Genomic DNA, 27,719 nt, shown 5'->3' on the forward strand with positions numbered 1-27,719 from the left:
TGTTAATGGTCACATACCAGGCTTACTCTATACCACTGGTCTCAAAAATGTACTGGTTTGTTTGTCGGTTTTATGGACCATAAACTTACTCAACATTCTCATTTTTTTAACCTCCCTCCTCATCTAATCCCAGCTCCCTTGTTCAGTGTCAGACTTTTCAGGATTTCTTTCAGGATAAAATTAGCAGCATGTACTAGCACTTCCCTACTGTAAGATAATGTCTGCTATCCCATGTTGCTCATCCTCATTATGTTGCTTGTTGCTTAAAAGTGTATTGTTTCAAAAACATACAATATCAAAGTACATGTAATCATATCTATGTTTTTACTGCTGAGGTTGATGAACAGTTTTATAATATACATGTTCATAAAAACTGCCATGTGAGCACAGAAGGAACTGTTCTATGATTCTGGTTATGAATAGATTAAATGGAGTCTAAGATCAATTGGTCTGGTTTGGGGGTGGGCATTAGTGCATACTGAAAGTCATGTTCTAGAATGGATTCCGTAAGTTGTTCCATTTGGACTTTATGTTGTTTGTCAGCAGTGGCTGAGTAAGCAATTATATGACCTTTAAGAACCAGTAGTGTAGTACTTGCAGAATTTGAATACAAGCGTTATTCTATGGAATACAATGACCTAAAATTACAGGCATGTATTTTTAGCTTCCAGGAATCATTCAGTAGAGAGGGCCCTGAGGGTTGCCCTCTGAGTTTAACATGGTAAACACACAGAAATAACAGTTAGCGGTTCCAAGTTTCATGAATAAAACAATATATAGTATGTACAACTTTAAGATTAGTTCCCAAACATTCTAGTTCTTCCTTGAAAAAACACCCTGAACCCTTTGAGAAAATAATAAACATCAAAATTGTCCCCCTAAACTTAAGCTCGCCTCCCCAGTTGAGGCGAACGGGTACGCTGTATAGCTGCTCTACATATAATGTCCATTTCCCATCATAGTAAAGATCAAGTACACAATAATAATAAGCAAAATAAAAACTTACATCACCAGTCTTAAGCACAAGGCCCAACCCTGCAAACAGACTATTCTACCTTACGTATGCAAAGTGACGAGTCAGAACAAACCCCAAACCCGGCATAGAGGGGCTCAGTAAATGTGGAGTAGAATGTGTGTAGGTGGGTCCGTTTGTCTGTGTTAGGTGAGATTCTGTAAAAGGACAGGGTACCGGCTTCACAGTCCAAATACACTCCTACTCTACCGGAGATGGAGGGGGGTGTAGGTACCACAGAGACCTGACTATCATGACAGACAGTGTAAATGTGAAGAGAGCAGTCCAGAGACCAGGACTGATTATTGGTTCCAAACCTGCAGTCATCTCTGAGTCCTTTCCTTCTGATTCCTCCGTATGAGACAGCTACAGTAGCCCCCCCACTGCACTCAGCTTCCCAGTAACAGCGTACAGTCAGACCCTCCACACTCAGAACCTGATGACAGACATCAAATCTGTCTGGATGATCTGGATATGGCAGCTGCACCTCAAACTCCACTCTTTTGTTCCCCTCAGATAGAGACAGATGTCTGTTTGCTGTGTTTGGATCCAGAGTGAGATCACAGGCATCTGTATACACAAACACACACACACACAGATTAGAGGACTTAAGGCTCATTTATGCTCAACGTTAAATACGGATATGGGTGGAGCCTTCTGTCCGTACTTAACATTAAATATAGATAAAGGTGGAGCCTTCTGTCCGTACTCTGCGTTCATTCATGCACCTTTGACTACTGGTGTGGTCCATTCTGGAGGCGGCTGTCTAAGCTGGCAGCATTTTTAGGCAACGAACGTTTGCATGCTACCGAGAGAAAGGCTGTCCCATTCAGAAGACAGTATAAGTCAGCTGTCCTCTAAGGTGCCTTATTTTGACCACAGGCTGCGTTTGTAACTCATTAAGCTAACACTAGTCAACGTTAGTTTTAATACTGGTTGTTCACTATTTAGCAGTCTTTTTTTCTGCTGCTGTAGAGAACAGAGAAGAAAAAAAACTGCTTGAGCAGTACTTTAAACAGCCTCTTCTTCCTGAATCAAATTCCATGTTTAGCAATCCTCCCTGGTCCGTGTACCTTCTGTTGATTTGATTTTCATTTTAAAAACCGGTATTGAAAAACGGCAAATGGATCGATTCTCGTTTCTGGTTCTGTTATTCTCAGTGGAAAAATGAAGAAATAGCTTCGTTTTACAATTTCACAGAATAATCATAAAATCAAATAACAAAAAAAACAGCACTGGAATAAAGGGTCGTATTTTCATGATCCAAATTTAGAATTTCCCATTATAAGCGGAAATAAACGTGCAGAGCGCAGGTGTGGAAGCTCAGAAATCACAGAAATCAGGTCTGTGGATCTGGAGTATTGGTCAGCTATATTACTTTTTGCGTAAGTGTTTGTATATTTGACCTGTACAAACTATGTGTGAAAGAAATTATATAGGGAAAAACGGAACTTCCACCATTTGACAGGGGCTTCGTGCTCCCCAGATCAGCTACTGACGCGCTCAAGTTCAAGAAGTGTTCTATTGGTATTCTGCTGAACTCCCCTATGCGTGCGCACATCACATAGGCATATGGACACTAGATTACATTCTGTCTCACCTGCAAAAAAGGCTCATACAGGGCAGCCACTGAAGGTCACCTCCGCTCCCTCCACTTCATGGTAGACACTTAACCCAACTAACTAAACACACCCAGGCCAGGGGAGGACAAGGGGCTGCTGAAGCCCTTCCACCCGACCACCCCCAGTCTCCAAAAATCGTTCAGCGCCCACGTTATCACCCCTGAAAAAGGTTGAATTCCCACGTTTGATTCAGACCAGCGTAAAAAATGCTCACAGAAGAGAACTGAACACAGAGTCCTGAGCACAGTGAACCCCTGTGCAGATCTAACGCGCCTCTAAAGCTCCCTTCCCCCCAAAACTGGAGCACCGCTGCCACATGATTATAAGAACGCTATGAACACAGGACAGTGCACATGGCAGGAGTTGTATTGCGGGTTGGCGCAGTTTTGCGCATGCTTGATTTTACTGATTTAAATTAATGAAATATCAACCCCTTATTCTATAGCTGTTTGTTTGTTACTTGATTTTATGATTAGTCTGTGAATCTGTAAAATGAAGCTATTTCTTGTTTTCCGTCTGAAAATAACAGAATCAAAAATGAGATTTGACCCATATGCCGTTTTTCAATACTGGTTTTTAAAATGAAAATCAAATGAAGAGAAAGTACATAGACCCTCTGGTGTATGGAGAGCAGGTTAAAGCAGGGATGAAAAGAAATTCTTTTTCTGAGAATTTTGGTTTTGTTTCTTTTGGCAGTGAACTGGAGCTTCACTTGATATGGGTCTTTAATATGTATGAGCTCATTTACATGTTGATTCTGATTGGCTCTAGGCCAGAACACAGGTGGAAATACCAAAGTGATAGGACACACCGATGGACTAACTGCCACCAAGGTTACTTCATATATAGCCCTTATTTACTGTGCCGTGCGTTTTGCATGAACGTGCACTGTTACTTCCAAGATTTATGAATCTGGCTCATTGTCTGTTAAACAGTTTGTCGATTTGATTCTATACTCTGAGATGCTTTGCTAGCTTAGATTTTTTCTGTCCCCTGAGAGTACAGACAAGGTGTAAAGTACAAGGGGTCCAGCACCTCCTAATTAACCTCTTGGACTCCCTCAATGTCTCAAAACCGATATTCACGTGTGTTCATGAGCTTTTTCTGCCGCAGATTTGAGGTGACTTGCATTCTGATAGCGCTCCCTACTGGAGAAACTTCAGACTGCAAGTGATTTCCAAAGCCACATCAATGCGCTTTCCACATGAAAAACAAGATGTTTTCCATTGTTTGAGTAGCATCTTCAAAATGCAACTAAACACTGGGACACTTAATCTGCACAGAAAATCAGAGGAACTTTCTCTTCAGGTTAGAGTTAATTTAGCTGCTCTATGTTAACGTTGTCAGTTTAGCTCATTTCTTTACTGCACAGGTCACATCAAGGCAAGCTGAAGTTCCAAAGCATGTTGGCATTCATTTTCGACTCCATTCACGTTAATTAAGAGGAATCCATGTGGTAAAGTTAGCATTCCTGTGCATAGCAGAGAGAAATAACACAAGCAGTTTCCTAATAAACCTCCCCCTTCTCTCTCTGTCTCTCTCTCTCTGTCTGTCTGTCTCTCTCTCAGTATCTCTCTGTCTGTGAATGTAACTACTGGTGCATAAGCCCCACACTTATTAAACATGAGCCCCAGTTTCCCAATTAATTTTCCAATTTATTTCATGGTAAATTAGTCCTCTCTAATTTATCTATTTATATTTTATTTTACCATAATGGTGTTTATCACCTTTTACACATTGCCTTTGGGTTACTTGTCCAGCATCAATGATATCCAATTACATCGACTTATTGCCCAGACCTTTTAGGCTCATGTGCCAGTTTGTATATAACACACATGCAGAATGCATCTGAATTGCATTTGAAACTAGTGCAAAAGGCTTAGCACACCAGGCCCAATGTGTGTGCCTTTTGTGTGGGTGTGTGGGTGGGTGGGGGTATTTGTCTTGGTATCTTACATTTTTTTAGTCCTGGTTTCATCCTGATACTCCCTCCATGTTCCATCCTAAAGAATAAATACACACACACACACACACACACACATTGACTTTTGCTTTCCTGAAATGTAAATCTTTAGTATACCGTCTATATTCAATAAAAAAGATACAGTGACTTTTTTGCCATTTTATTTAAAAATAAAGAAGGGAAAAGGACAATAATAATAATATATAATTTTTTGCATAATTTTACAATTTACACTGACCCTCCACTTTATTAGAAATACCTCGCTCTTGCTAAGTCACGCACCTATCCAATTGGCTGCTGATGCGGCAGTAACATAATGGATAATATCATCCAGACATGGGTCAAGAGCTTCAGTTAATACTCACATGGAACATCAGAATGGGGAAAAGGTGTGATTCAAGAGTCTTTGAGCATGACATAGGTAGCGATGCACAACACAGTCTGTCTAGAGTTTACACAGAATAGAGTAAAAAACAAAAAACATCCACCAAATGGTAGTTCTGTGGGTGGCACATTGTTTAAAACAATGTGGCAGAATGGGAAATTCCTTATGCAGTGTGGACCCTCGTATCAGTCAGAGAGTAGCTTCACTCCAGACTGTCCTGGTTGTGCGTATGTGTGTTTGGTAAGTCAGTAACTCACCGTAGTTTCTCCAGTCTGTACTGTGGATTCCGCAGTAGATCAGACAGCAGCTTTACTCCAGACTGTCCTGGGTGATTATAGGTCAGATCCAGTTCTCTCAGGTGAGAGGGATTTGATTTCAGAGCTGAAGCCAGAGACAAACAGCCTTCGCTTGTAACCATACAACCGGACAATCTGCAGACAGGAAGTAAACAGAGAGAAAGAGATGCCATTTACAGAGCAAAAATATGCCTTTTACATAGAGCAAAAATGCAAATTTTTAAGATAATGAAATATGATTTGTTTTCTGTGAGTGCTGTCATTGTATTTTGGCCAATCAACTAATTACACTCTACGCCAAGTTCGGGCTTTCTTTTTTCAGCCCCCCAATCATTGCTTGGCAGTCATTGCTATCTGCCATTGCCTCAAGCTTTCAGTTAATTATCAGCAGGCCAGTCTTTGAACCTGAAGCTCCATTGGCAATTAAAATGTGTAATATATGAAGTTTAAAGTGAGATTTTGTTGTTTTCTTACATGTCAAAAATCATTTTTAAAAAATTGTCTTTGTAGGTTTTCTGTTAATTTGGTGCTACAAATGCGGTTTTACCACAAAAGCTGACATGGGCTATGTGGTATTGTCAAAGCACACATGTAACATTATTTCAGTACATTTGAGTCATCACAGGCAAGACAAAAATGGATCATAAACATTTTTCACACCTGCCGTAGCAATATGCTTTTGCCTATAATGAATGTCATTTTTAAAAGTTATTAACTTATGATATTGAAGACAACAAAGCAAATATTTGTCTCATTGTCTTCTTTGAGTCACTCAGCTGTGCCAGTATGCTTTAGCCTAGGATGATTCGGTGTAGTTTTTAAGTTTACTGAGTTTTGATCCTCATGTTTGCAACGTACATCTCAGCTGTCTGATTGTAACTTAGTTATGTAATCTTCATTGGACAAACATGCTTGTGGTGAGTGAACACATGGTTTTTAATGAAGGGTGCTGCAGTGGTGCATTCTGGTTGATTACTATTGTTTTATAGGGCAGATGTGTTGGAACAGGTAGGGTAATGACTGCATGGCTGTCAGGAAAAGCCTGATATAATTAAGTTGTGGGACATTTGGAAATTGTATCCCATAAATACACAAAGACGATGTCCAAACCCAATTCCAAAAAAGTTGTGGGACACTGGGCAAAATGTAATTAAAAACAGAATCCAGTGATGTGCAAATCATTTAAATGCTATATGTAATTGAAAATAGTACAAAGACAACATATTACATGTTAAAACTGAGGGATTTTATTGTTTTTTAAAAAATATATCTACACATTTTGAATTTGATGCCAGTAACACATTTCAAAAAAGTTGTGAGGGGGCAGCAAAAGACAGGTTGTCATGCATTCGGCTAGAGGTCAAAGGAAAACGGACTCTATTTCCCAGAATCCCTTGGGAGATCACGTCACGGCACAACGTCCTTCAGAGATGGAGGACAACACAGACTCCATTACCCAGAGTTCTAGGGAAACTCACGTGATCACTGACTCTCAAACACGCTCCTATCAGAGATCTAGTTCCCCTGAATACTGATGTGTCACACCTGTGTAGGATGTTATATGACTCAAGCTGTTTAGTTTAAAAGCCCGGGCTTTAGGTAGGCAAATTGCGAAGTATTGTTTCCTTGAGAACTACTGAGCGTTTGTATTTATATGTCCGATACTCTGTTTTTGACCTTTGCTTTGTTTGTCTGGATTCTGCCTCTTGTCTTACCCTTTGGATACTTTTGCCTGTCTTTGCTGACCTGTGTTTTTGACCCCTTTTTCTGTTATTTGGATTACATTTTTGCTCTGCCCTCTTTGGATTGTTCGCTTGGTATTTTTTGAATACACTTTGGCCTAGAGTGATTTAAACTGCTGCTCTCATTATTTTTTATCCGCGAGCGTCTGTTTTTTTCTGTCAACACATTACACAGGTAAAGTCGTGTAATTCTTAAAAAAATTACTAACAGGTCAGTAACATAATTTGGGCTTAAAAATGGTATCCCAGAGAGGCTGAGTCTTTCAGAAGTAAAAATATGTAGAGTGTTCATCATGCTGTGAAAGACTATGTAGGCAAATAGTGCAGTAGTTTAAGAATAATGTTTTTCACTTTGTTTTCAACTGGCCAAGATCTTCAGGCCCTCAGGCAACACTGCATTAAAAATAGACAAGATTCTATAGCAGCAGTTTGTTGCCTCATCCAGAAATGCAAGTTAAAACTCTACCATGCAAAGAGGAAACCATATATAAACAGTTTCCAGAAACACTGCCGCATTCATTCATTAATATCATCTCTAAAAAATTATACTGTCCAAGCAAAAAAGTTAAAGCAAAATATGCTTCTGATTGGTGTGGTTGAACTGCAGCGCTTTGAGATAAGCAGCTAACTACACTACCTTTATGTGTATCAGCATTAGATGATTTACATTCACATATGGAACATTGGATTGTCAAGTCTGATAAAATTAAAACAAAAAAGTGGCTATTGTTGGTCAGCAGTGCCTGACCCATAACACTCTAACACTCTTTATACATTTCCACAGCCATTTGCATGCATGGTTAGCTTGTGAACACTACCTGAGCTACTTATGTGCTGTATGGTGCTGAAGTCACATTATATCACATGTATTAGTTAATATATAACATGTATTCATTTATATATCATATGTATTTGTTTAAACAAGTTTTATTTGTTAATAAATCATGATTCATTTGGTGCATAGCATTTAAAATCTATTCTTTACTGATGCAGTTTTTTTCCAGAATGAATTATAAATGATGCCTTGAGAATTAACTGTTATGCCACCTGTGAGTGTCTTGAGTTTACAGATATTGTAACTGTTGTTTATCACTCTTTTCCATTCAAGAATTAATTCATAGGAGGTTTACCTCAATATTTCAACTTTACAGCGTGAACTCTTCAGTCCAGCAGAGAGCAGCTCTACTCCTAAATCCTGCAGGTCATTGTTACTCAGGTCCAGTTCTTTCAGGGGGCAGTTTACTGATTGTAGAAGTGTGCAGAGAGTGTCACAAGAGCCCTTGGTGAGATTACAGCCAGCTAGTCTGCAAAGCAATATTGTATACAATATATATATTACGCTTAAGAAAGAGGTTATGATATAATGTGTCAAAATAATCATAAAGTTCTCCTTTCACACATTCACACTGCAGGATCACTGATGTTCCACTGAAGTCCATATAAATGTAGTTTACAGATAAATATACAGCAGGAGAAATAAGTATTCAACATATTAACACTTGTTTTTAAAATAAACGTATTAAACAATAAAACTACACAGCAAACGAAATCATAACATTTCAATCCATTAACAAAGTTACATGCAATAAAGTGGAATGACACTAAAAAGAAGTATTGAACACACTAACTGAAATATATTTAATACTTGGTGGAGAACCCTTTGTTTGCAAAGACAGCTTCAAGATGCTTCTGGTATATAGAAACTAATCTCTATTCAGGATTCAGGAGGGCTTTGGCCCATTCATCCACAGAGACAGTCTTTACATTTTGAAGATTCCGGGGTATCCGCTCGTGAATTTCAAGCTTCTGTTCCTTCCACAATTTTTTTAGTCAAACTTATCTAGTAAGTCTAGTATCTTCAGTAATGGCATTCCAGGGGATTGTGAATGGAGAACATGGAGTTGAATTAATTGCCTATTGTTTTATTCTGTGATGACTGTACGCTGCTTTCAGCTCTTTTTTGAGTTATTTTAAAGAGATCCACAGCTCTTGGGCTACCCTTCTGACTAACTTTCTGGCTGCCTGGGTGGAAAACCTGCAAGGAGCTGCTGTCTGTGGCTTGCTGATGCTTGAGTGATGTTTCTTCTACTTGAGTATAATGGCCCCAGTGGTGCTTATAGGAATATTCAGGAGTTGAGAGATTTGTTGGTAACCAGCCCCAATGCCATGCTGCTCAACTATCATGTCACAAATACCATACCCATCATGAAATGTTTCTTATGTGACAGCCTGGTAATAAATGGTTTGTTACCAATGATACTTGCATTCAGAAGTGGGACAAACCTACCAACATGCACTAACCCAGCTGATTCTAATTAATACAGGTATGAGAATTAATTAGTGGTATCAGCTGGTTTAATGTTTTTTTTTTACTCTGTTCAACACTTTTTTCCTGTGTCATTTCACTTTTATTGCACATAACTTTTATGGATTGAAATGTTACAATTTGGTTAGCTATGTAGTTGTACTGAGTTAATACTAATATCTGGTGCAAAATTCTCCTTTGGAAATAAGTTTAATAAAAAAAATTGTTGACGTATTGAATACTTATTTCCTCCACTGTAGTCACAGAACCCTACCTTTTAGAGTCCCAGTGCTCTAATCTACAGAACAAAATAAATCTGAAGGCACATTACAGCAAGACTAACAGTGCATTTGATATCCTTTCTTGAATTCTCTTAATATCAACTTGTCAGTCCCTGCCTGACAAAACTAAAAGAAAAGGTCAGAAGATTTGATCGTTTTCTTTCAATGGTTTCTGATATCTCAGCCAGAAATACAATGTCTTGCAGAATTATTCAACACCCTTAATCACCAGACTCATCTTGATTACAAATGACAGATTGTTCCAGCCAGTGTTGCAAACCAATATGCTCTTAAAGACAAAATTCATTATTTTCCATCTTTAAACATAAACTGCAAAATGTTGCTTGCGTAAGTGTTCAAGCCCATCAGACTTGCAGCAGTCTGTTGGGGTAAATTTCAAACAGCTTTGCACACTGTTTGGTAGTGCTTTTCAGACATTCTTTCTGACAGATTTTCTACAGGTTGTTTGGTTGGATGACGCTTATGGACAAATAAAGCCGATTTCATACCACAAGCGATGCAGTGTGTGGTATTCCAAAACCACTCCGTGTACTTATCATTTCATAATCAAATGCCTAGCAAGTTGAGAGCATTTTCTGTTTGTGTTGCATTTCCAAGAAAAACCTGAATGCCTGCCATGACTGTTGTTAGCACTCTCATCATGTTGTGAAATGGTATAGCTATATGATCGTTTTACTATTTCTACAATGATCACAGATTGACAGTTAGTCTTTATCTGCTGCTGAGGAGGAGGAGAAGCATGCGGGTTCAGAACATTAACCTACACAGACAGGCACAAAGAAATTGCCTTGCCAAAGAATTAAAACAATATTTGTTGATTTGTTTATTAGTCTAGATTTTACATTATAACAAGAATACTGAGGGTTTTTTTTTTACTGTTCCTGCCTAGAAACTGCTAACATGCTACATGCCATACGTGTCAAAAAAAGACCCAAAGCGGTTATACCGAGGCATGCTTTTCGTGTCTGGTGTGAAATGCCTTTATGCCACAGTTTCTCGACTGGATTGTGCTCTAGACTTGGCTATTGTAAAACATACACCATTTTGTTGTTCAACCACTCTAGTGTTGCTTTGGCCTTGTTTTTGGAATGATGTCCTGCTGAAACGTGATGTTTCTCCCAAGCTTTAGTTCTTAAGCTGAACAAAGCTGGTTGTCTTGCAGTATCTTCCTGTAATTTTCACCATCTATCCATCATTTAATTTTAACAAGATGACCCATCCCGTTGAGGAAAAGCATCCCCACAACATAATGCTGCTACCCCTCATACTTTACTGTTGGGATGGTGTTTGTTGAGGAATGGGTAGTGCCAAGTTTGTGCCACAGTTAGTGACCACAAGTCCTCATCCTCATTTTTGCTGGGTTTCTGATGCCTTTTGGCAAACATGCTTTAATATGTACCTTATTTAAAGGTAGAGGCCAACTGTAAACCAACTGTGTCCTCATTAGGGTAATATTCTTAATTAAAATATGACAGCACCAAATTATACCAACAAATACCAAAGTGTATTCCAGACAAATGTGCACTGGATTTGATAATTTGACCTAAAGGTATAGCACATATATAATATTATTAATGTTATTAATATTATTATTAATTATCGTTGGCGATCAATGATAATGGCAATTGGACTAGTAGTGGTGAAGTAGCTGAAGCAAGATGGCATATAGATAGATAGATAGATAGATAGATAGATAGATATACGAGATATATCAATAATAGATCACTCACAGAGCTTTTCTGCAGACAGTCAAAGCTGGGATGAGTCTTTTATAACCCTCCTCTGATGTGCTGTATATCTTCAGGTCTAGCTCATCCAGCACCTCCTCTGACATCAGAAGCATATAGGCTAGTGCTGAGCACTGTCCAAGGGACAGCTTCCTTTCTTTTTTTCCTTTCTTCTCTGATTTTAGATACTCCTGAAGCTCTCTGGAAACAGACTGATCATTCACTTCAGACAAGCAGAGGAAAAGATTGATATATCTTTCGCTTGAGATGCGACATTCATTTCCCTTGAGTAACTTCTTGATGTACACTATGGTTTTATTTGAGCTGCTCTGTGTTGGCGTCAGTAGGCCCTGTAGGAGTCTCTGATTAGACTGCAGTGAGATGCCCAGTAGGAAGCGGAGGAAAAGATCCAGGTGTCCATTCTGACTGTCTAAAGTTATATTCACTGCTCCCTCCAGCAGATCATCCAGTGGATAATTCTCAGCGTGATCTCTGTTCAACGGTTTAAAAATCTGCAGGTTCTCTGTGTTTTTGCTCAAGTAGCAGTGAAACACATAGACAGCAGCCAAGAACTCCTGAAATGTCAGATGAACAAAGCAGTAGATCTTCCTCTGGTAAAGCACACATTCTTCTCTAAAGATCTGAGTGAACATCCCAGAATACAACAGGTCATCGCTGACATTAATGCCGCTTTCTCTCAGGTCCTCTTCGTAGAACATCACATTGCCCTTCATCAGCTGTTCAAAAGCCAGTTTAGCCAGTTTCATGATCATGTTTTGATGTGATTCTAGCAGTTTCGTTGTATCTTTTTGATGAGTCTTGTTAGACCTTTTGTCCATGGTATCCATCTGAATGGCCAGAAAGTGTGCATACATTTGGGTTAATGATTTAGGGACTTTTGCTACACTGCGTTGTTTTATGATTTGCAGAAGCACAACGTATGTGATCCAACAAAAAACTGGTATGTAGCACATGATGTAGAGGGTCTTTGACTGCTTAATTTGTGAGATGACTCTCCTTGCTTGACCCTCATCATGGATTCTCCTCCTGAAGTAATCCTCCTTTTGTTGGTCAGTGATGAATCCTTGCACTTCTGTTACCAGGTGGATGTATTTTGAGGGGATCTGCTCTGCTGCTGCGTGCCTGGAGGTGATCCAGACAAGAGCAGATGGAAGCAGTGCTCCTGTGACGAGGTTTGTTACTAGCACATCAACACGTGCCTTTTCTGTTACAGCAGACATTTTTTTCTTATTAAAGTCAAGTGGTTTTCTCATTTCATCCAGTCCATCAAAGATGAAAACACACTTACATTTACCACCAAAAAGCCCAGTTTCTTTCAAATTTCTCAGTTCTGGGTAGAGGTAAAGAAGTAGTTTGTGGAGGCTGTACTCTTCATCTTTTAGAATATTCAGCTCTCGGAAAAGAATGATGAACACAAAATCTATATTTGCATTGGATTTTCCTTCAGCCCAATCTAGAGCAAACTTTTGAGCAGAGACCGTTTTCCCAATCCCCGCCATTCCTAAAGTGAGCACTTTTTTACTTTTACTGTCATTGAAAATCTCACTGAATTTGACTTGAATGTCTGTGGTAGCATTTCTCAAGAACCCAGCTTCAATCTGAATCACTTCATGATCCTTGTTCACTCTTCTTGCCCAGTCCTTCACTACGTAGAGCTCTGTGTAAATCTCATTAAGGAGACTGTGCATCCCCTTTGCTGCTACCCCCTCATATAATGTAGCATATCGATCTATGATGATTGATTTGAGTTTTTCACTTTCTGCTTGTCTCAGTGCATCTGTACAACAGGGAAAAATGTCAACAGTTGTCAATAAACATCAAAAACCTTCATACGTCACAGACTGGATGGGCAGTATTTCACACGCTGTAATGCACTAAATCTAATTAAATGGGTAATTATATTAAATTGTTATCTTTTCAATGAAAGTTCAACGCAGTTGGTCAGTATCCTTTAAGTACTGTCAATATCTACGATATGCTCAGAAAAGCATATTGTGTATCATAATAATAATGTTTGTCCTGATAACGGCAAAATATCATCTTGTCCACCTCCATTACAGACAATACTGCTATTTCCTGTCTGTCTTCCAGTAGGTGTAGCTTTTTTTTCTATGCAAAATCCTATTCATGGCGTGCATAAAACCTACCATTAAATCATAGCCTCTGCCTTGACCTATGAAATGTGATGTTATACACACACACACACACATATATATGTACTACTGTTGTTGGAAGAAAACCTTATCTCCATTTTTTCAGTTATTGACATAATTTAAAAATACCTATATATTGTATGTCAATTTCATGATGAATGAACTAAAAGAAATGACCTAAAATGACTTGGAAAAAATTCTGGTTCCATTGACTTACATTAAAAGTCAAGTATATTTTTTCCTTCTCCTAAAAAAAATGATCATTTTGGAGATATGAGGTTTTCTTCCAACAACCGCAATATACAGCTACTTTTGGTCAAGCTATAGGGATTAATTTAATGGGTTGAATTTTTTTTGTTTACTTTGCTCTGAAGTATAATGGATTTTATGGTCAATGACTACATTGTACAAAAATACACTGATTTTGAATATTTTGGTTCATTAGATACTTAAAGTAAAATCAGCTGTCTGACATTGCACTGACATTGTACAAACACATGTCTATGGTAGCACTTTTACCTTCACTGACAGCTTCAGTGTTAGCTGAACATCCAGGCTGAGCTGTTCTGGCAGCTGCTTGACCTGAGGGGGGGCAGCAGATCGGCTTTACTAAAAACGTATTACTGAACCACCACAAACAATAAAAGAGCTGTTAGAGGGACTGAAACCCACAATCTACTGATGTTAAGAAACATACTGCTTAAAGAGCTGTATTCATGTGTTATGGCTACCACTTTAAGCATTTAACTGTGATCTTTCCAGCATTCAGCACGCTTTCCAGTGAGTTCTGCAGAGATTCGTATTCATTTTAATGTCACTGTATAAGTGGGTGGTGTGAGACTGGTAAACTGTATAAATCTGTAAACTGAGTTTAAAGCCAGGAATACTTATAGTCAATATTAGCACTAATTATTAAAACTAACACGAACTGGTGTGTACTACTTAGGCTACTGAAAGTTAGCCTAATGCGGTGCTGAAAATAAAATACTAATGATTTTTAGAAGTGGGTTACTGTAAGTCCTGAATCATCTAGCTAGCCTTGGGCTTGACTTTACACTTAACGACAATGCTTTTGTTACAACTGTATAAAATGTATGCTTCTTGCTCAATCACCAGAGGACATTCTGTTCTGTAAGCCTCACACATGGACTGTTTCTTTCCAGTGGCCATCTGTATATATTTTAATCTATCTGTGTTTACTGCAACGTTTCTGAGAAACAGTGATCTAACACCTCCCACCCAGAGTAGTTCTGCTAATGGAATGTCCACACTGTGCAGTGGTGACGGTAAAGACAGAATGGTGTGGCAAGGTGGAAGTGGACCCTCAGGGTTTGGCAGGTCATATTCCATGATAGCGTTATACGGGATACAGCAGGTCAGTATAATTCATACCTTCTCGAGCCAGTAATCCATCTGTTGCATCCAAACATCACCAGCCATTTTCATGATCAATTTGAGAGTTCAATAATGAATAATGAATGAAAGGATCTTGCATGAGCATCACTTTAAGCCAGCTTACAGAGTAAAGCTCAAAATCGTAAAACTCAACTATTTTATGAAGATAAACTGTCCTTCCTAGTCATCGACTCTCCTGACCACCCTATTATTCTAGACTTTCCCTGACACAACAAAGTCATCTCTTGGCGTACAGGAGAAATAGTGAAATGGAGCAAAAATCTAACTGCCTATTTAACTTTTTGTCATTGCCCTGTCTGACCACCTGCATTGAGAGCCCTATTACAATTACTGTTCTCCCTAAATATCATGACCTGGCTGATTTAATGGAAGTAATTGCCTCCAGACACGGTGATTGCGCCACAAAGCTCCTGCCGAACACGTCCACCCTAAAAGCAGAATCTAGCCACTGGGCCTGAGAGCATTGCCCTAAAGTACTGCATGGGTGAGGCATTCAGATTAGGGTATATTAGACCCTCAACGTCTCCAGGCGGCGCTGGGGTTTTTTTGTAGAAAAGTAGGATGGATGTTTATGGCCATGTTTCAATTATAGAGGCCTAAATGCTGTAACAGTTAAGTACCATTACCCTCTCCCTCTGATAAAGGCTGCAAATAAGTCATACCTGCTTGTTAAATTTCAAATTCAGTTACCTTCTTGCTTAGAGTCAGCTCCAAAATGAATGTGAACTGCATCATGAAACACACTTCCATGTAAAAGAAATGCACTAACATTTCCTCCATCTTGAGCTGTGACAGTCTGAATCGGAGCAGACTGATCTACGTTTGTCTTAAATGGGTTACTCTTAGCTGGGATGGTCTTCACTGGGTGACTCTGAGTTGTATTGCTCTGGTCTGGTACAGTCCAGTCTATGTTAACAGGAGAATAAGAGAGGGTCACATTAGGCAGAAATTAAGACAACAGGATGAAAAAGGTCTAGCCACTTTTCCACTGCATTATTTACAAGACATATGAAGACATATGAATACCAAAACATTTTAAAAATTAAAAATGTAACTAGAAATGCAAAAGGAAATGTAAATATCAAAGAAGAAGAGGCTGTTACAAAATCTAGTTTATTCATTTTGTGAATTTACCCCAAATGTAGTCTACATTGTGTGAAGTTTCCTTCATTTATTGCAAGGCAAATGTTACTAAATGTGGAATGGAATGGAAATCTGTATCACCCAAATTTTTAAATGTAAATACATGCCCACACACTGTCCTTAACCTGCTCAAACCGTGTATTGAGTTCTTATGTACAATCACACAGAGACTTTCCAAAGTGGTTTGGCACACAGTATGATCTATGGTGATGAAAACTGAAAACCATTTTAGATAACCGGTATCACTTTCTTTTCTTACTGCAAATTGGTACCATAAAAAGTACAAGACTTTTTTGACACTTTGAAGCACTGAGTGCTAGCTACCTAGAGCAAAGTGCTAGATGCCTCACATCCCTCTGCCCTTCAGTGGTACAGCTTCCAGCTACACAGCTTCCAGTTCCTGGGAGTGTACATGACTGACAATCTCTCCTGGTCGCTGAACACCTCCTCCTTAGGTCATTTTCACACTAGATCTTTTTTTCTGGACCCAGGTCTGCTTGCTCTGGGAGTTTGGTAAAGTGTAAAAACAGTTTTCGAGCCTGGGCGCTCTCTCTGGTCCTCCTTAAATTGGTGGTCTGGGGTTCGCTTCCTGCAAACTCTGGTGCAGTCCACTGCACATATGGACACTACCTGCTCCTGGCGTTGTGTAATTGGTTCGTTTTGTAACATGACTGCTTCGACTTCATCTTACCTCCCTTTTCAGGTTTTGTGTTGGTGGAGAAAGCATTGTTGTGAACAATGGAGAAAAGAAGTGCTGTTCTTTGCTGCTTGAATGTTTTATCCAGGGATAATAATAAAAAGTAGCAAACACATGAAGCTAGTGCCTACCATAAAAAGTGACCATATAGAATTGTGCAGTTCACGCACGGTTTCGATGGAATTTTTGTGTGTGAAAGCAAACCAGCATTAAAGATCCCCTCCCCCACACAAGCCCAAAATTGGTCCTGGGTGCGGACTCAAGTATTTGAGATGCCCTTAGTGAACGAGGCACAACAGCACCTCTAATTCCTAAAGAGAGCGAAGAGGGCCAGCCTGCAGCACAGACTGCCCAGTTCATCACTGGGTCAGGCTTCACTGCCATTAGGGACATCTACACCAAACAGTGTAAAAGGAAAGCATGCAGCAACAGGAAGGATCCCTCTCCTCTGTCACATGGACCGTTTACTCACTCCCACCTGGAAGAAGGCTACAGAGCATCAGACTGCTGAACAGATCTACACGATGAACCTTTAAACATCCAGACTAAACTGCTACCTCAGCCTTACTACTCACTTTCATCTGTTGCACTTTACCTTCATCACTCACTTTATATGCATATGCACTTTATTCTGTACATTGTCTGCCGTTTTTTTCATCTTTGTGGTTGTATTACTAGAATACTATTATTATTATTATTACCATCAGTGCACTGATAAAAATATATATGCAACCATTATTGATGCTGTGGACCAACAGCTGGTCTATTTTTTATTGCCCTGTGCTCAATGGTTGTGTTGGTGTATAGTTAATGTATATTGTACAGAACAGCCTGTTGTGTTTTTATTTTGTCTTAATTTAGAACATCCACTAAGGGGCGCTCTGTGAGCATGTGTGAAGGAAAGAGTAGAACGAGCGTAGTCAGTGTGTGTGATGCAACAGTGATCCAATAAAGAGTTTTGGATTAAACTGGCAGAGTTGTTTTGCTTTTTTACTACAAACTAATAGAATTTATTGTATAGTGTTTGTATTGTCTATATTTATTGTCTGTCTGAACTGTTGTGTGCTGTCAAATGCAGCACCATGTGTTGAAGAAACTACATTTTGTGTATCTCTCAACCAATCAGTGATGAGAAGTAATGACAATAAAGCTGGCTTTGTCCTTTACAACAAAACTGTACCCAGAATATATGCTTACCTCAAGCTGTCTCACAGTAAGCAAACCTGTCCTAGTAACCCTTTATGCCTAGTAACAAACTGCCTATACTGGTGGTGTTTGCACTAATGCTGTTTTGCATGCCTCTTAGAGTTTGAAGGAGAAATTATACCAGAGAGTTAAAAGTGGATGATAATATAGTCCCACTTTAGACTTAAATAAAATATATTTATTAGTTTATTAATTTAAAATTTAGACTTAGGTTTTGTCTATGTATTTATGGCAAATATATATATTTGGTGACACAGACCTTTCATTTGTTAGCTGCATTAGCTTTGTAACTCAAAAAGCAAAATTTGGACACTGAACAAATCTTGGCTACATTTGGACTTTGTGGACAATTGTGTAAATGTAAATTGATTTTTTTTCCCCCAAAACAATTCCTCTAAATAGTGAATATGATGTTACCTGTATTACTCTCTTTCAAACTGGTCATTAATTTTTCAGTCAGCTGGCTTTTGCTCATCATCCTCAAGATCTTCAGAGTGATCTGCACAGCTCCATCTGGACTGTAACTCTCCACCATTTTGTGCACAGTGCTGCATTTATTAACTTTCTCTATCTGCTCCTTTGGAATGTGTTGGAAACCTTCCACACCATTGGTCAGATGCCAACGGAATAACCCAAAGTCCTCTGGTTCCAGCTCATTGAGAATGTCCAGTAAAAGGCACTTAATATTTGGCATTTTGTATCACTGTGTAAGAAGAAGCACAACAGATTCAAATTTAATAGAAGATTCAGGCAACTAAACATAGAAAATACAAAGTTTGAGAAAAATTGGGTTTCTACTTTGAAACAGTAGAATGTTTTCATAAGTCAGCACAAACAAGAACATTTTTCTTTGGAACTACCAAATTTGCATTCTTCACATTCTTTACTTCACTTAACATAACTTTCATATTTCATAAGCTACATACAAGAAGGGGTGTCATATGAAACCTGTAACTCTCTTCTTTTCACTAAATGGATCATTTATCTGAATTTTCATTTATGTGAACTACGGCACAGAAATACGAAAAATGAATGTGAATATTCATATTTATAGAAAAAATGTAAATCAACCAAATTGTACAATCAGACATCAAATAAAATGGTGGATTCTCTGGGTTACAAAAACATACCAACGTTATTCCGTAAAATTGTCAGATTTTGAGATATTGCAGGAAGTACTGACCATTCATAACAAGTGATTTTGAATTGAAAAATTATTTTCTCTTACTTTTCTATATCTGTGATTACACAACTTAAACACTATTCAGATGGAATTAGTAGCATTGAAGTCAAGTCTGCTAGATCCAAGCAGTGTCTGGACCAGAACAAGATCGAGACCAGATTAAGATTTTTTTCCAAAATAGCAACATTTAAAAATAAAATTCAATTGTAGTTAATTGTACATTTATTATCATAGATTATATATTATACATTAATGTATATTACATTATATAATATATTTTGCAAAATATAATATTAAGTAGTATATAGACCAAAAAATTATTATATTATAGTCTTAGTCAGTGCATATGGTATACAGGGGGTCCTGTGTTAGCTGACAACTCCAACATTGGCTGGCTGCTAACTCAGTCACCGGTGCTGATGCTAGCTTCAATGGCAACAAAAGGTTTGGTTTAACTATTCTTCTTCTAGAAATGCTCTTTTCTAGTTTGGTAATTTACTCTTACACATATTAACTAAGATCCTAGGCATCTCCTCTTTTGTCTTCAGTTTGAGAAATGAATAACAATTTTCACCAATCTCTTAGGAAACTGGGCAAGTTTTCAGATTTACATATGATGGCTTAATCTAAAGTTTTTCAGAGGTATCCTTGGCATAGTTACGGTTACTAGGCTACAAAGGTCCAACTGGGTGAACCACTTTGCTACAGCGCCATACTGAGGCAGACCAGTGCTGCATCACTAGTTAGTTAGGAATACCAAAGACAGAAGCTGTTTAATGGGTGAAGTAGCTAAACAACAACCTCTCCCTGAATGGACAGCATAACATCATAATAAGGGGGTCCTGGACTCCCCAGGACTGTATTTCACACTTTGGTCTTAGTCAGACTTTTCATTGTAACTGGTGGCAATGGGGGGTGGCACGGTGGCACAGTGGATAGCGCTGTCGCCTCACAGCAAGAATGGCCTGAGTTTGATTCCCAGCCGGGGCGACCAGGGTCATTTCTATGTGGAGTTTGCATGTTCTGCGTGGGCTTCCTCTGGGTATTCTGGTTTCCTCCCACAGACCAAAGACATACAGTCAGGTCAACTGGACACGCTAAATTGCCCCTCGGTGTGTAAATGTGTTTGTCTGTCTATCTGCCCTGTGATGGACTGGCGACCTGTCCAGGGTGTATCCTGCCTTTCACTCAATGATAGGCTCCAGCGACCCAGAAGGATAAGCGGTTTAGATGGTGTGTGGTGGCAATGGTAAGGTTATTCTCTATTCCTTTCTTCTCAAACATATTTAGTATCACCACCTAAAGTCAAATGAATGTAAACTAATCTACAACCATTTTTATTACTATGAAAACATAGTAATAATAACATTCTGATCTGCCCTCGAAGAAAGTTTGAATTTTGAAATCAATTAACAATAAACAAATAATATAAAGTTAAGCCATCCTGGAGCAATTAGACCAAAGGGCTTTAGTAAGGGAGATGGAACTCCAGAGGTTCCAAAACAGGTCCATTCTGTTTAAACGTTCTCGCTGTGCATCCTGACCTTCTCCCACCCCCAGTTTCATCCACCAAATGTAAAAAAAAGCCAAAGAGTACCATCGCATATTAATCTATGTTATGAATTCGTGCTACCCAGTTGACAACAACCCCGTAAGGAACGTGTTTCACAAAAGATTATAGAAAAGAATTCAATCCACATTGACTTCTTAAAACAGTACTCTACCAAGGGACTAGTTCAAGTGGTATTTTTGCAGGGTGGTATTTAGTCATGAGGAACTTACAACATGCAAATGAGGGAAAAGTGTGGTTGCAAAAACTTTCACACAAACGGTAAACATGCTGGTAATCCTCACTTAAGAATAAGCAAATGTGTTACTATGATGCTATTACTCTCACTCACATTAAATCAGGCATAGCATTTTATCTTGCCCATTACAATTTGATATTATTTAAATATGGAAATACAGAAAGCATTAGCATATTCAACACAGGAGATCAGATAACAGTTGATGTTCAAATGAAATACTAACACTGTGGTTAGCAAAAGGATTCAAAGATATGTTTGGTTTATATGTAGTTTTTGCATGTAGCTGGTCTGGTGTTGGTTTTAGCAGATTACCCAACGTGGTCATGCTGATTGACCAGCATACCAGCATCCAAACACAACATGTGCTGGTTTTGGTGTTTTTTTTCTCAGTACATCCATGAAAAAGCAATTCGTGGATGGGTAGAGGCTCATCACTTTACCTAAAATGCATTAGCAAAAAATTCAACACTTTACAAATAACATTCCACAGCCAGGATTTCCAATGATTTTAGGTATTTCACCTTCTGCAGTCCAAAATAAAATAAACAGAATTCAGGGAATGCGGAGAAACGGAAAAAGGAAAAGGCCCACAAGGAATACCCTTGACCTTCGACTCTTTGGACAGCACTGGATTAAACACCGCTATGCTTTTGTGATGGATGTCACAGCATGGGCTTGGGTGTATTTTGAAAAAACAACAATAAACACCTTCCGTTGCCGCATCTACAAATGCCATTTAAGACTTTACTATTCACAGAGTTAAGTAACTTGTTTCAGATTTTAAGTTACTCATCAATCATTAGTGTCATGTTTGCTCTTCTTGGCCAGAATTCACTTTTTAATTCCAAACTATAGATGAACAAACACACAAAAACACATACACACATAAAAAATGACCTAATTCCGGTTTGACTGATAATGCTGTAAATCTTAATCATTTTCAGTATGTCAGTGTACATGAGATGTATGTTGGAGGGTTTGTGCCTGAGGGTTTGTGCACCTACTGGCCTTTCTCCACTGAATCAAAGCCTAATTCACTCATAAAAACACAAACTACAATTAAATATACATTAAAATACTTGAAAGCAATGTTACCTTTTCTGGATTCAGTCTCGTTCCTCAGTAAGATATTCAGGCCTCAGTAAGAAATGTGTCCAGGTCGGTCTTCATCAGGATGATCAATGTTATCCTAAAGATTTAGAAGTGAACAGAATAATCTCTAATTTCAGATCACTTCATATCATAAACCACTTACATGCATTTCATGCACACTTTGCTTAACCTCTTCCTGCACTAACAATCTGTTCACATGTTCCTTTTCTAAATGAGCAGACTTTTGCTGATTACAGCTTCAATATAAAAGTAAAGCTAAATAAACCCACCAGAAGAACTGTCATCAGAAGATCCGCTCATTTCACCAGAACAAACACTAAAGCGCTTTATAAAAATTAGGAAAATAACTGTGTCTTTGTGTATGCATGTGTGAGTGTGTGTGTGAGAGAGAGTTCTGATGTACCTTTCTTTTAGCTGTGACCTCTTCTTCAGAGCAGGGCAGTGAACTGAATCCTGAAATTCAACACTGCTGTGAAGGACAGAGAGAGAGAGAGAGAGAGAGAGAGAGAGAGAGAGAGAGAGAGAGAGATTTAGTTACTTCCTGCTCATCTCTGGGGCTTTTCTGTTCACATTCTCCTTTTGTAAGAGCTGGAAAGTCTAGTCATACTGCACTGGATGTTCACTACACAACCACAAAAAACCCCTTAAGTTAAAGTACCTACAAATGACATTTCCTCATGAAGGCTTGTCAGATGGCTTCTCTTTTACACAGCGCTGTATTTATGGGCATCAACCACATATATATCAGGTTTTGAAATGAAACCTGAAATGTCACACAGCTGATGACAGGAGTGACATAAAAGATCTGATAAAGATCAGAATGTCATCAGCATACACTGTAATTTAACTGCTATTTTCCCCTCAGTCCTCTGGCTTTGAAATGAACTTGAAATTCCACACAGCTGCAAAGAGAGAGAGGGGGAGAGCGAGAGAGAGAGTAATATAACATTTATTTATACAGCACTTTAAAAAGACAAGGCTGGACCAAAGAGCTGCACAATACAATCAACTAATAGGAAAAAAAATATAAAAAAACATGCAGATTTAACATTTAAAAAGAAGAGATTAGAAGACATAGTACTACCCGTGACAAACAACCGTATAAGACAAAGGACAGAAGCACTGAATGCAGGACAGAACAGTAACACTTTACCTGAACCCTGCTACATAACACTGACATAACCATGCCGTAAACATGTCATGGCAGATGTCAAATGGGGTCATGAGTTGTTATGACAGATTATGTCCAGTAATATAACAGTGCCATATTACTGTTACAGGTAGTTGTCATGACAGTTCATGTCAGATGCTGAAGTTTGCTAAGCATTCTCTATAACCACAAATCAGAAAGAGTTGGGACTGTGTATTAAATTAAGCTTACACTGAAAACAGCAATTTAACTGAGATGTCATTTGTATCTGTTTAAAATATAAGTACACCCCTGGCTTCGTAGCTGGTGCTGCCCCCTTTGGCAGAAATAACTTTATGTAGGTGTTTGCTATAACTGTGTTTTAACAGTTTCTAACATCTACTAGGTGGTTCTTTATTTTCAACTTTTTACAGATGCTCTCACATTCTCCTCAAACAAAGAGAGAATTCATAGTTGATTCTATGACTGCAAGTTGGCCAGGTCCTGAGGCAGGAAAGCAGCCCTAAACCATAAAATTTTCACCATCCATGCTGTCTGTGGTTTTCACCAAACATGGCTTCTGGTACTGTGGCCAAACAACTCTATCTTTGACTTGTCTTTGACTTTAACTTTTCTGTTTCAGAAATCCTGGTCTGGTGCTTACTTCCTCTCTCTCTCTCTCTCTCTCTCTCTCTCTCACACACACACACACACAGACACCCACATACACATACACACACACATATATATATATATATATATATATATATATATATATATATATATATATATATATATACACACACCAATGAGGCATAACATTATGGCCACCGCCTTGTTTCTACGCTCATTGTCCATTTTATCAGCTCCACTTACTATATAGGTGCACTTTGTAGTTCTACAGTTACAGACTGTAGTCCATCTGTTTCTCTGCATACTTTGTTAGCCCCCTTTTACCCTGTTCTTCAGTGGTCAGGACCCCCATGGACCCTCACAGAGCAGGTACTATTTGGGTGATGGATCATTCTCAGCACTGCAGTGACACTGATGTGGTGGTGCTGTGTTAGTGTGTGTTGCGCTGGTCTGAGTGGATCAGACACAGCAGTGCTGCTGGAGTTTTTAAACACCTCAGTGTCACTGCTGGACTGAGAATAGTCCACCATCCAAAAATATCCAGCCAACAGCGTCCTGTCGGCAGCGTCCTGTGGACAGCGTCCTGTGAACACTGATGAAGGACTAGAGGATGACCAACGCAAACTGTGCAGCAGCAGATGAGCTATCGTCTCTGACTTTACATCTACAAGGTGGACTGACAAGGTAGGATTGTCTAATAGAGTGGACAGTGAGTGGACACAGTGTTTAAAAACTCCTGCAGCACTGCTGTGTCTGATCCACTAAGACCAGCACAACACACACTAACACACCAAAGTGCACCTATATAGTAAGTGGAGCTGATAAAATGGACAATGAGCGTAGAAACAAGGGGCTGGTCTTAATGTTATGTGTGAGAGAGAGAGAGGAAGTAAGGTGTTATGGTTGAAAATATCCTTCTTAGGAAATTATAGAACTAATGATGGTGTTGTTTGTAAGATCACAGCTATACTGACTGATACTGATAACGACACAGATGTCACCCACAGCCTGACTCAGGGATTCCAGTGAAAAAACATTCAAGCAAAAACTTTATTTCATGAAACTGCCCATGGTCTGCTCCAGGTAGTTTTTGAAATTATTTTTAGTTTGGGTTTAGTTGGGTTGTAGATACTGAGTTTTAACTTCTTAAAGAATGACTGAATTCATGATTTTCAATCCCATGAAAGGGTTTCTGAGAGATGTATTGCAAGACAAATAAGTAAATAAATACCAAAATATGTAGGCAGTGGATTTTCCTAAATGTTTGCTTCCATACTCATGTCTGTACTTAAATAAATAAGTGATGATAAATTATATAATAAATATTAATATGATGTGAAATACTTGCCCTGGGTGCTTAATCATCCTTACATATTTTAAAATAGATAGTTGTTTGGAAATGGTACTTAAGAATAAAGATCCATGGGCTCTAATATTTTTTTAGTTTGTCAGTTATAATATTTGTTAGAATTTATGAGTGGTTATCATATTAGCCTAACCTTTATTTTAAAAATATTTGATCACATTTTTAGCTCATTTTGCTTTTAGGCTAAATCTTATTTCAGCTTTAAAGTGTGATCTGTTTTTCAGTCTGAATTCACCTGATTTATTTTGATTTAAAGGAAAGTCCCGGCTTTAAATGGAGGTGCTCAGATGCAGATATAACGTCCATGCCTGGAAAGCTCTGCATTGGAAAAACCTGGCAACCTTGGACGTAGGAACAGAATGGCATTTTCAATAATCTCAATAAGGTGCCCTGAAAATCGATTTAAGATTCTGTGCAGCAGGACTCTCAATATGGATAACTTTTCTTGCATATCTGTATTTACCTTTTAAATTTAAGTCACCAACTCTAAACACGGCCCTATGTGAAAAGAAGTTAACACTTCTACATGGAACAAATTTAAACAGATTTCAATACATAGTTATTATTTACGGTGGAATTTAACATGTTGGAAAAACACTAAAACATAAAATGTGGTATGTGTGTGAGTTTGAGCACCCTTTCAGTCAATACTTAAGAACCCCTTTGGCTGAAGGGGCCTCCAAATATGTCTTTTATATCTATTCTCGATTTAGGATTGTTCTTCCCACTTTTCCTTTCCTGAACTACTGAATATCCCTTAAGTAATCATTTAAAATCCAAAAAGCATTGCATAGAAGTTCCTTAACTTAACATTTCACGTTAGAATAATCTAAGGTTACAGAAACCTCACTAATGGTTACTGTCAAATTCTAAGAAGCTGAAGATATGGCTGAGTTTTTGCACATGATTGAAGAGGAGACTGTGTCTAGGCAAGTTTTTCAGGAAATCGCTTGCAATTTTCTTGCCGCACCCGAGTCATGCTGCTATCCCACATTCCCTCACACATTTTTCTGCTAGTCTTCATTACATATAAATGACTGCATTTAAAGCTGTCAGTGCACATTTGCAGCAGCACTTTGCTTGGAATGATTGTCACCCACTGAGCCTTCTGAACGATTTAAAACAGGAACAGTTCTGAGAACGAATCATGTGTAGAAAATGTGTTTACTACTAAATCTACTGCAACTTTAGTAAGATCATTATGAGAAAGATATTTGAGTGTAGGGTAGATGAATTAATTTCACAACAGCAGAAATGTCTCAAGTTACTTCTTGAGTGATCAAACTAGTTTTTGCGTATCTGTCATCACAACCAAAATATTTCTGAATTGACTTGGCGAAATCATTGGAAATAATCTATACAACAAAAATAAAATCAGCCATGACATTACATGAGAAAAAAGTTTTGAGTCCTGAGACTGATAACAGTATGCTCTGCTAGGCTCCACTATCTCTTAAAATATTAAAGGTGCAGCATCGATCTGGAGAACAACGCTTGATGTTTGAACTCACAAGCAAAACAAATACACCCTTCCCTTCACTGCTCTTTCAGAAGCTCCACCCCCAAATTCATGGACGTGCTTTGCGCCTCTGGGCGTATGGGAGGCAAATACAGCCAAAAAGAAATTAAAATTAAAACAATAAAATGTAAATGCAAACCTCTTTTTGCCATTTCTTTTTCCAAACATCTGCGCAAATATCCTGCCAACATTGAAAATTGAATGAAATACCTTCATTTGCAATTTCGTTTTCCACATGAGCACGAGCCATTTGTGACAAAAATAAAAATAAATGTAAAACAGCTATTTGAAATTTCATTTTAGTTGTTATTCTGGTTTTTCATGGCCAAATCTAAAATAAAAAAGCTAATAGAGAAAAGAAAATCCAAGCTTCACTTTGGCTGGTAAAAAACTGGAAATGTTATACTGGCATTTATATCGAGATACTTAATAGTTTAAGTTATAGGAACCAGTATATGCTCGACCAGGCTTGTGTTTGGTCTGATACCTTTTCTCCGTTTGGTCTGACAGCGTTTGTGCTGATGTTCAGTTTCACCAGATCTGAGACATCACGATGGTTTTTCTCGAGACTCGAAGTTGTTTAGCTTGAGGAATGATGTCGTTCTGACTCGGAGGTCTGAGGATGTCCCAAAATGTACCCCGTAGCCCCGCCTAGTGCTAATTAACATATATTTGCATGTTGGTCAGTTTGAAAACGAAAAGTCAGAAATGTAAAGTAAATCTCCAGCAGGTGGCGCTGATGTTCGTTTGCATTTGCCTTTTCATTCTGACACTTAAAGCGAGTCCGCGCCGAAAACCGAATCACAAACTGTCACTTTGCTGTTGATTTATCAGTTTTGCATTTGCATTTTAATTTTGTCAGATATGCAGCCAATTGCTATGAAAATGAAATAAGAACGTAAACACTGCACTTTGATTTTAGTTTTGACACGTATTCTGCATTTCATGAAGAAAAGCCAAAGCCAAAGTGAAGCTTCT

The 27,719-nt window shown here is 38.5% G+C and overlaps 1 protein-coding gene across 5 annotated transcripts; it reads right to left on the minus strand.

Annotated features, from left to right (window-relative positions):
- Positions 1–27,336, minus strand: LOC118802830 (NLR family CARD domain-containing protein 3-like). Of its 5 annotated transcripts, none has more exons than XM_036563250.1 (11): positions 27,229–27,336; positions 22,498–22,563; positions 22,077–22,170; positions 18,408–18,693; positions 15,635–15,850; positions 14,048–14,110; positions 11,358–13,152; positions 8,151–8,324; positions 5,240–5,413; positions 4,591–4,637; positions 1–1,582 (listed from the first exon to the last, which is right to left on the minus strand). In XM_036563250.1, the coding sequence occupies exons 4-11, from the start codon at positions 18,682–18,684 to the stop codon at positions 1,047–1,049; spliced, it is 3,282 nt and encodes a 1,093-aa protein (XP_036419143.1). In that variant the 5' UTR covers positions 18,685–18,693; positions 22,077–22,170; positions 22,498–22,563; positions 27,229–27,336; the 3' UTR covers positions 1–1,046. The 5 variants fall into 5 exon arrangements, with proteins under 5 accessions (XP_036419143.1, XP_036419144.1, XP_036419145.1 ...); XM_036563251.1 differs by lacking the exon at positions 27,229–27,336 and adding an exon at positions 22,757–22,797; XM_036563252.1 differs by lacking the exon at positions 27,229–27,336 and having other exon boundaries at positions 22,498–22,571.
- Positions 27,337–27,719: the final 383 nt, after the last annotated feature.

Source organism: Colossoma macropomum, unplaced genomic scaffold (assembly GCF_904425465.1).
Source record: "Colossoma macropomum unplaced genomic scaffold, Colossoma_macropomum, whole genome shotgun sequence".
Taxonomy (NCBI): Eukaryota; Metazoa; Chordata; class Actinopteri; order Characiformes; family Serrasalmidae; genus Colossoma; species Colossoma macropomum.

Bases quoted from the DNA above. Each gene is read 5' to 3' on its own strand.
- LOC118802830 (XM_036563250.1), bottom strand. From the start codon at position 18,684: ATGCCAAATATTAAGTGCCTTTTACTGGACATTCTCAATGAGCTGGAA. The intron at 5,414-8,150 runs GTAAACCTCCTA...TCCTGTCTGCAG, and splicing joins TGTAAAGTTGAAATATTGAG to ATTGTCCGGTTGTATGGTTA. The intron at 4,638-5,239 runs GTGAGTTACTGA...TTTATTCTTTAG, and splicing joins TACAGACTGGAGAAACTACG to GATGGAACATGGAGGGAGTA.